At 43.9% G+C, this 9,952-nt stretch overlaps 2 protein-coding genes across 3 annotated transcripts in view; one reads left to right on the top strand and one right to left on the bottom strand.

Moving 5' to 3' along the window:
* Positions 1 to 1,196: 1,196 nt before the first annotated feature.
* The window catches only part of LOC125955935 (AT-rich interactive domain-containing protein 1B-like), a 42,110-nt gene continuing 33,354 nt past the window's right edge, over positions 1,197 to 9,952 (bottom strand). The window contains exons 2-4 of one of the 2 annotated variants that reach the window (XM_049687283.1): positions 5,125 to 5,340; positions 4,474 to 4,491; positions 1,197 to 4,383 (exon numbers count right to left, since the gene is read on the bottom strand). In XM_049687283.1, coding sequence (XP_049543240.1) covers positions 2,610 to 3,785 — 1,176 coding nt within the window. In that variant the 5' untranslated portion in view covers positions 3,786 to 4,383; positions 4,474 to 4,491; positions 5,125 to 5,340 and the 3' untranslated portion in view covers positions 1,197 to 2,609. Of the gene's footprint in view, positions 4,384 to 4,473; positions 4,492 to 5,124; positions 5,341 to 9,952 lie in introns of those variants that run through there. The other variant, XM_049687284.1, reaches the window with a different exon arrangement.
* The window catches only part of LOC125955888 (NACHT and WD repeat domain-containing protein 2), an 8,086-nt gene continuing 7,555 nt past the window's right edge, over positions 9,422 to 9,952 (top strand). Inside the window, exons 1-2 of the mRNA XM_049687191.1 lie at positions 9,422 to 9,524; positions 9,648 to 9,736. Of these exons, the coding sequence (XP_049543148.1) occupies positions 9,422 to 9,524; positions 9,648 to 9,736 (192 nt within the window). The remainder of the gene's footprint in view (positions 9,525 to 9,647; positions 9,737 to 9,952) is intronic.

Here is a 9,952-nt window from a genome sequence, read left to right as displayed (position 1 = left end):
TCGGATTGCGATGGGTTTCTACATGCTCTGACGTCAGGGTTGAAGGTAGTTAGTGGCATATGGAAGGAATGAAATTTAAAATGTTGTTTAATTAAAGTAGATTACTTGTTGTTTTTAATTTTGAAAATTCATTACTGAGCAAAAGATAAGCAGAAATCTAAGAAGTGAAGATAAGCTGAAATCTAATGAAATAGAACAGAAAGAATAGAAAGATAAGCAGAAATCTAATGAAATTCGACAAATATGGTTAACGCTGTTTGAAGATTCGATTTAGTAGGAAACATTGTTCATTAATATGCCAACTGTTTCTGGAAATATTGATCTGGTAAAATTGAATCACATATTTCTGGATAAGCGTTACAGATAAGATAAATCTCTTTTAATGAGAACTTGAGACAAATAAATGAAATTTATTTTAGGTTATTCGCTTAATCCAATTTTTTTACTTGAATTTGACGTACAAAAACGAATTTTGTGATCTTATTTGGAAAAGTTTAAACAAGTTGTATTATTCGCGTTGCGGCATGTGCTACTGATTTTAGTAGATGTTTAGTAGTAGATGCTAAATAGGAACATGCATATGTGTTCTATAGATTTACCATCGTGAACGTGTCAAAAGTAGTTTAAACAAAATATTTTGAAAATAGAATTTAATAACTAAATCCATCAATGTCCCTTATATTATTCGTTTTTTATCCCTAATCCTAGAAATTAGATCCCTAAATCATGCTATTTCGAATCAAATCAAAGTCAAAGATTTTTCGGAAAAGATATCGTTGCTGATGTTGTTTCAAATAATATGCCAGACGAGATACATTAAGGTTTGAACTGTGTAAAATATTCAATATTATCTATGAAATTATTTCGCGAAGTGCTCAAATCTAGTTTAAAATCTGAAGAAAAATAAGGATAAAATGTAGTGTAGTGTAAAGCGCAAATTACTCGATTCAGAAATATCCGCAAAACGTCTGCACTGGCCTATGTTACTTTAAGCCTATTTTTCATCTTCAAAGCTATTTTAATCAATTTAATAATTTTAATATAAAATATCAACGATTATTCCATCGCATCAAAATACCCACAACGACTTACTAAGCATGCAAAGATTCCATATCGCACAATCTTGTCCTTTAGATTCCATATCACTTGTCATCATTATGAAGAAATAAAGAACAAACATTAACAACCATTTTTACATGAATGGATCGCTGGATGATACGAGACAAATACTGGAAGAATCGTTTAACATACTTTATTACCGGCCATTGGAAGTAACTTTACTTCTGCTCCAAATATGCAATTGTTCTCGGTCTAGGTCCCCGGATCACCTCACAAAACGATTAACCGTCGGTCTAAAGTTCTCTTTCTCTCCTCATTCTCATTCGCCCATTCTCTGGGGTCCAATTAGCTTCTCTGGTGGTAGGTGTGAAGCTCGCTCGTGAACCACTCGGCTGGTGGCCTCAAAACCAGGAGCTCCACAACCGTGCACAATTTTCACCAAGCTTTTCTCCTCGGGTTCATAATGATACAAAACCCACCCACATGCTATGAATTGAAATCCTTGGATATAAGCCTCAACCTTCCGCCCCCGGCTCGCGACTCGCGCCGATGATACCGATACGATGGAGTGTATATACCGTTCGTGTCCGTATAGTATACTAATCAGTCTAGAATAATCACCAAGGGGTTTACTTCTGTTTAGTCAAAGTTATGCTCGGTTTATCTGCGTTTTGATTATCGTATGGGGGAGGGGATTATCAGTGAACTTCCTAGCGGGTTCCTGGTGCGCCCTTCGCGTGCGGCCTCTCTTTCTTACAATTTCTTTCTCTACACTGCTACACCTATATGCTTCACATTGAAAGGCTCATTTTTCGTTCATTTTAAAACTTATGCTCCGAATGGGGGGTGGGGGGGGAGGGCACGTTTGACGCAATACATGGTGTGATACTGGTATAGATACTGGAGCAGTTCACTAAAGGAAATGTATGATTTTCAAAAATGTTTTGCATCGAAAATGGTCGCGCCAATAATGATTTAAACAACAAAAACCAAAACATGACTACATAATTTTGATGAAGACCATTTCCCGTCATTGTCATGAACTCAGTCCAAAGCCTAGCGAATTGATTTGCTTAAAGATACCGGCACACCCATACACATACACGAAAGGAAGGCATTTTCCACAAAATTCACACAAATCGTGCCCACAACAAGTTTTCAGTCAAAATTCAAAGTTACACTTCGTTACACTGCATGTGCACGTTACTATGGTTACGTAGATTTCGGAAGGAATAGTACATCTTAAAACTGCTTCTCGCCAGGCGAGAGAACTCTCTCTCTCTCTTTCTCTATTGGGCATCTTAACAACTGATCCTAGTAGCCGTGGATCCCGTTCAGGATATCAGGGCCTCCCCAACAGCTGTCTCTAACCCTACACTATCAAATGTGACCGTTTTGCCATTTTGCTGATAAAATTCGTGTCCCAAAAAGTCACCGCCGTTCCACCACACACCAGTATCTAGCGTTGTCAATTAACTGGGATATAAAGCACACCAGGAGGCTTCGCTCTGCAGTAAAGCAATGTCGCACCGGCACCACATCTAACTCACTCACTCGGTATAAGCGGGCTTCTTATCCACATTGTTGTTATCGTCGTGCATCATGGTGGTCGCCGGTGGTACGGGCGAATAATGGGCTCCAAATTTGTGCTCCCCGTATGATCCAGAACCCGATCCCAGCGGAGGAGGGGCAGAAGGATGCGAAACAGGAGGAGAAGCCGTACCCATACCGGGCGGACTATCTCGAGCGTAAGCACCGGCCGAATCGCTCCGTGGCTGTGATCCCGGACCACCGATACCACGTCTCATCCAATCCGGACTACCCGGGCCAGTCCCGTAACACTCACCCGTCTCACCAGCAGAATCCTTTGCCGATGGAGCCCGATCGGAGCCCGGGTCCCGGGCGCTTTGCTCCGATTCCAATTCCAATCCAAGCGTGCTGCGAATGCGTCGATTGATCGCTTCGGCCGTCAGCGTGTAGTTGATCGGACTTAGCAGATGATGTGGAGGATGGTGCTGATGATGATGTTGTTGCTGCTGCTGCTGCTGCTGATGATGATGGTGGTGGTGAGAGCTGGACTGATATGGATCGACCACCTGAAGGTGACTCAGGTGGCCACCACCATCGAGCATCGATGAAATGCTGCCTACACCTTCCGCGTTCACTCCGAACGCTCCTCGGAGGCTCTTCTCGAACGAAAGATATGCGTTGTCGTAGTAATTGGCGGCTACGGCCGCTGCGGCAGCGGCTGCTGCTGCGGCCGCAGCAGAACTGTTGGCCGAAAACTTGGACTTCTTCCGGGAGCTGGGCCCTCCCTCGTGCGGTCCGCCATCGTTCAAGCCCAACGATTGCTCACCGAGAACCCCAGGCCCTGTATCCAGGTGTGTTGGGGAGGCGAAAAAGTTGGGCAACTCCAGCTGGCGGTGGGAACGTTTACGCGAGTACTCCGATGTCAGCTGTAGTGGTCCGGCGTGATGCGACGAATGCTCCGAATGCTGATGCTGAGAGTGACGTCCATCCTCCAGCGGCGAAAGTGATGGTTGACGGAGATCCAACGATTCGGCATCCGGCAGAGCGGCGGCGGCCCTGAATGCCGACACAAGCTGACTCTCCAGAATCTCCGGTCTGCTGTGTGTGTGTGTGTGTGTATGTTTAAGGGAGGATAAAGGTAGCACACCATTAAAGCTCGATGTAACCGACAGTTTGAAATTGAAATCTTTCCCCATGGGAAAGTCCAAAACAACTACAAAAAGTCAAATGATAAGGACAACACGGGACATAGGGTGCAACCTGCTTCGGGGAGGAGGAAATGTGTTTGAGTATAATACAGTTTCATCACAATCGACAATAATACCCTTTACGCTTTGGTGGACACGACGATGACGGATTTGGGTCGAACTCTTGCTCAATGGTCATATGCTCAATGGTTATATGCTCAATATGGTATTGCTCAATGGTTACATGTACACACGCACAATGTGGTCAAACAGTGGACACGAATTTACCTCAATCCGCGGCTCGCGATAGCCGAGACCCCTTCTGCGGAGAGGAGGGGCCTAGCCATCGAATGGGCCGGTGTTACTCACTACTACTCACGCATTTACGAACAATAGAACATCACCGAACGGGATAGAGTGGGGCGACGCAATTCATGCCATGGAAAGTGCAGTGCCGCCTATCGAGCATTCCACGCCACTTGGTGTGTTGACTGCAGGTCATCATCATCACCATCATCATCAACAACAATTCGGGTGAAGTAGCGCCAATCGGATGTGCCGTGGTTTACTGCACCGCGGTTGTGATGTATCTAGATGGTTGAGGCCTCTTTTTTTTTAGGAGAAAACGAAAAAGAACTGATCACTGAAACGAGCTCTACAGAAAACGATGTACCTTATCGCCAGTAGGCTTCAGTACCTTCAGGGGTGGATCATCCTGCGAAATGATAGAAAAGGCAATGGAAACGGAAATTGAACCCGGTCGTACTTCGGTTAGCAGCAACGTTGGTTTATTTTGTTTTTTGTTTTATTCATAACTTCACATTATGTTTTTTTTCGTTTTTACACAATTTTTTAATATATTTATTTAAAAAATCTATAGAAAGATGATCGCACCTGTCTTGAATTTACATTTCTATTGCGTCAACTTAGGTTTAATGTTTTTAAATTTGATGTTTTATCATTCTTTTCAATTCAAAATTTGGTTTCCCGTTTTGATTCAAGGAATAGGTTAGTTGTGAATTACAGAACCTATGCAAAGATAGTTGGTTTCTATCTTGTTGCTTTTATTTTTTAGAAACATTTTTTTCACTTTTTGTTTATTTGCTTATTTTTGATTAACACTAATTCGGCTTTATAATTTTGATTGCTTGATTTAGTAAATTTTGAAACTGATTAATAAAAATAGTTCAAGGTGTTGATATTTTCTTATGAAAGGCATTGCTCTTTTTTCTTTGAATTTGACTCATCAACTGTCTTATCTATTACACTTTAACATGTTCTTGGTTTTCACTATTTTATTCCGTAGTTCTTCACAAACAGGCGTTGTAGCGCACTACACTGTACTTACCATGGTATTATAACATCTTGTAGTAGTTTCACATAATTTTTCATACATCTGGGAACCGTCTCAAATCAAATCTAAATTGTCTCCTCCCTTTTCAATTGGGGATTCGTAAATCGAAATCGCTTTCCGCGCCATTTTTGGCGCCAGATGGTCTGTATGATCTGACGAGCTGTAGCTCTTATCCGTCTGACGAAATAATCCACCGCCGTTGCCGGCCGGCTGCGGGACCCACACTGACCACCGAAGCTTCGTGACTTGGTTTGCCCCAAAATCCTTCACATTTCGTATCCCCGAAAGCAACGAAACCACGCTTTCCCCTCCGGAAATGTGGCGCATGCCCGATACAGTGGCCACGAGCTCCGAACGCATCCGGACACTCCGGACACTGTGCTGCATGGCATGAATGGGTTTTCGCGTGGTTTCCCGAGTCCGCTTGTTGCCACAGAACGCGCTGTTTCGGTGCAAAAACTAAAAACAAACCGGACCACGTGTTCCAAGTGCTGCTTCTGCTTCTGCTGTTTCGATGCACTACCGAACTCGAGCGACCGATAAGCGCAGTTGCAACTCCTCCTTTGCCGAACACTGGCGAGAGCCGGAGCATGGTCGTTCCGTTCGTTGTCACATACAGCGTTGGCACCACCTTCTTGCACAAATATCTATTTCTCTATATAAAATTATGCACATTTATTGTTATTCCTCTCCAGTTCGCTGGCCGCTGCAATAGTGTGCTCTTCGCGAATTATTTTATGTGTTTATGTGTTTATGTGTGTGTGTTTGTACATAGATAAAGCTGTCTGGGGTGGGATGGATGCCAAGCTCGCAAGCTCACAAGCAAAATGGAGATAAGAGCCTTGCACAAAACACAATGGCTGCGATGGCTCATCCTTATGCGGGGAAACATACTGCTCCCAAACCTTCGCTGGACATTAACGATTGCCAGCAGCCATGTTTCTGTAGCAGAAACGACAGCGACAGCCATTGTCCTGCGGAAGTTAATTCCCACTTTTTTGCTTCAAAGCAATTGCATATTGTAGAAACGCTTTGGACAAACAATGTTGCTTCATATTACTGTACGGCGGCCAGCCATTGTTAGCAACATTTTATCGTAATCCTGTTCGAGTCAGTGGATTCTGGTGATTTTCTTTTGTGTTTTAAGCACACAGTGCTACTCGGCGGACTTCATTGCATATGAGTTTTCTACGAATCGAATTCTTCGGCCTTCAGATGAAAATAAGCTTCAGCAGCATTCAACTGTATGAGTGCAACCATAAGCTCAGCAGAAATTTTAAGTTACTGAAGCATTAAATCATATTTCTAATCAATTTCATCGCTTGCACAGGACGCAAAGCTATATTGAAACGGCAAAAGATGCCAATAATTCATTCAGGCGATGTGTCATAGTATATTGTTTTTTCGGAACAATATTTGAAATTCAATTACTTGGACAATGAATTACGCTTGCAAATAGTGGAAGCTTGTGATAAACTGTCGAGGCAATTAAAATAGAAATTTCGTAATAGATTCTCAAAAGATCTACTAATCTAATTTACAAATGGCTAACCAACCTCACAGTCTGGTTTATATGATCATTCAATTTCAATTCAATTTCAATTCACATTCAATTCTAAAGCCCATCTTGATCAAGTAACTAAACTACGAAAGGAAGTAATAAAACCATCAACAATACCTTATACCTATCCGCGGCATATCTTGCATTTAACACTACCTTAGACCACTCTTGTGCGTTTTCTTTCCACATTAAACCAACTACGTAAGATTCCATTTCATTCGTTAGATTTAAACAACGCGATTTATTCACCTTTCTTCTCTCTGTCTATCTCTGATGCAATGTCGATGATTGCCGCCGTCTCGAGCCACCTCGACGAAAAACACACAAACAACAGCCGTATCGCAGCAAATCACCTGCGAACGAGACAAAGATATGCCCACCGATACTTACCAAAAAGTATGCTCACCTCACCAAACTGTAGATCGCGAAACAGAATCGGTAGACTGCGAAGCCCAAGAGATCGGGGTCGATCGTACTAATCGGGGACGTGTAGATTCGCCAGGAACGATGGATAAGACTCGCTGCGATGCGCTGTGCTGCTGGTGCTGCTGCTACTGCTATATGCTCGAAAGCCAACCGCCAACCGGAGACTGAACCCTGTCCGGACGCTAGTAGACCACCTTTTATAGTGACAGCCCGAGCCATCACCCGGCCAGGGGATGTTTGATGACCGATTACACCCGTTTAAGCCAATTACTACGATCCTCTATCAATGGTCGCTTCAGGGGGAACACGGTCGCCTCGCAGATCGCGTCCGTACATTCGTGATCCGGGCCTGTTGCGTTTGGCCGATTTTGGCATTACGACACCACAGTGGTCGAGTTGGATCGTTAAAAGTAATTGAAAAATACACTCCGCTTGGCGGCGCGCCCCGGTGACTGGCGGGATGGCCCCTTCGACGGTGGACATTGTTCGCAGTTAAATCTCGCTCCCCCTGAGGATTTGTATTAACGAGGAGGGACACTTTAAAATGGTTCAATTATCAAGTAACACATACCGGAGGTAGCATGATGGTGTGTTGTTGTTGCGTCGAATGTTTGAAGCACTTTCGGTTTGCCAAGTCGTCTTCAGACATTATGATCACGTTTCTTTAGTAAATGTATTCACATCTTATTGAGGTCAGTTAGGGTCTTCAAGGGGTTGTAACATGCTCACTAAACTACACGATTTTTCTAAAGTAAATCCTAATAAAGTTCTTGCTTACAAGACGTTTACTCAGACACTCAGAGACTACATATCAACTGATTCGTTATTATCAGCAATTCGGCAAGCTCGATTAAGCTTGCCTGAATGCTCGACAAGAATTTATTGTAAGCTCACGTTCAAACCCCTTCTAGTGTGATTGGTTGTTATTAATTGGAAATCGGTAAAGTTCTCGCAATTTTCGAATGTTTCTGCTAGTGGTATAATTAATGATTAATTATTCTGCTAGCGATGATTAATATAAATTACAATAGATAATTTATGTATTTCAATTTCTATTAAATCCGGTAGATTCGTATCAATAACCACAATTGCGCAACCACACCGTAAGTTTAAAGATACAAATATTTTATCTAAAAATCGTAATTAAAAAAACGTGGTCGTGATCTAAATAATGTCACCGATGGTTTTAAGCTAATTAGATCACAGTGATACAAGTTGATACATGGAATCAACCGCATAATACGATAAAAGAAAATGATCTGCAATTCGTTCGAAAGTGCTAGCTATCCCTCGTTCCGCACTGTCTCATTGCAATCAGCGTAGGTCCCGAAGAGTGATTGTTAAATGATGACGCAAACCGCAATGCAGGCGGCAACGTCATCATCGACCGCAACGGGTGAGAAATTCCCTCATCGCTGGGACATGCCGATACAACAACACGCCGTTGGTCATAGCAACCGCCATTAAACGAGGAAATCGCGCTCTAATCGGCATCATCCTTCATTCACATACAACTCCTTCCAAATCCTCATGCAAAACACGAAACGCGGAATTGAAACACACACTGATACACAAGCATTGTCCAATGTGTCCTCGCCGGATAGTCGGGTGACAGTTTTACGTTACACTTTCTAAACAGAAACGCGGGACTCATGGTTCCGGCCCATCCTGCGGCCCGCTAACCACCCATCATCATCGGGCGATTTCCAGTCAAAACAATGCCCCATCAACAATCCTCAATCCAATCCGCTGACTGGCGATGAGAGGCAGCTCAACCCCACAGGATACTAATCTTGACTTGGCGCTTCCGGACGACCGGCGAAACCGTCAGCATGAAAGTGAAAACAAACCTCAACTATCGGCATCGCGTACCACCCCTCGGTTCCGTTGGGAAACTCCACGGATCCGCGGTTCGTAAACAAAGTCGCGGTTCGCTTTCGTCCGCGTCGCAGTTGGCGGTCGTTCTGCGACGTCGCGATCTCGCTACCTGGCAACGGATGGCAGCAGCCAGCGAGCAATGGAAAACGGTTTGATCGAAGCCAAATTTGCGAAAAACCAGGTATGGGGCTAGCTCTGGCATACTACCAACCAGCTCGGACGTATTCACTGTACCCGTCAGTCGCCAGTGGTACGAAAGTGAGAATGGTTCAGTGCCAGCGACGTCGTCCCAGACACCAGTTCCAGTGATTCCAGGAGCTGCAGGCGGAAGTAAAAGTTAAAAAGTGAATAAAACGAAAACGATCTAATCGTCTGTGCGGTGCTAGTAGTGTTTCGTTACCTCGCTAGTCACTAACCGGCGGCACAATGGATGACCGTACGATTGACACCATTTTTGCCGGCTCGATGGAGAATCTGCCCCCGGTTAGCTCCAAAATCGTACGCATCTTCACCAGCTCGACGTTCACAGGTACGCAGAACGTTACGTAACCTGAAGGCCATCCGGCAGACCGGCAAGCCGGCCGACATTGGTCGCCTGAGTTCAGTGTCAAAGTGGTTTGTTGATGGAAATGCGTCTTTTGTTTCTCGACAGATACTACGATGGAACGGAACAACCTGATGGCAAAGTGTTATCCGCGGATTAAGGATTATTGTCGTGAGAAGCATGGACTGGAGTTTCAGGTATGTACCCGGTCCAAAATTTCTCCAAATGCGCTACTCTCCATATCGTCAAAGTTAGATGAAGCTTGCTTCTATAGTGATATAGACGACGTAATCCGCTAACGTGATTACGTGAGTCCAATGTCCGGAGCTTCAAAAAAAGGTGTTATATTGATTCCTCAGATCAACCAAGTGCCGTGCTTCACCTAGCGACACCTCATAAATACCTGTACGTAC

Source organism: Anopheles darlingi, chromosome 3, assembly GCF_943734745.1.
Source record: "Anopheles darlingi chromosome 3, idAnoDarlMG_H_01, whole genome shotgun sequence".
In the NCBI taxonomy this organism is placed as follows: Eukaryota; Metazoa; Arthropoda; class Insecta; order Diptera; family Culicidae; genus Anopheles; species Anopheles darlingi.
Note: the sequence above shows the minus strand (reverse complement) of the source record. Positions and strands in the feature narration are given on the sequence as shown.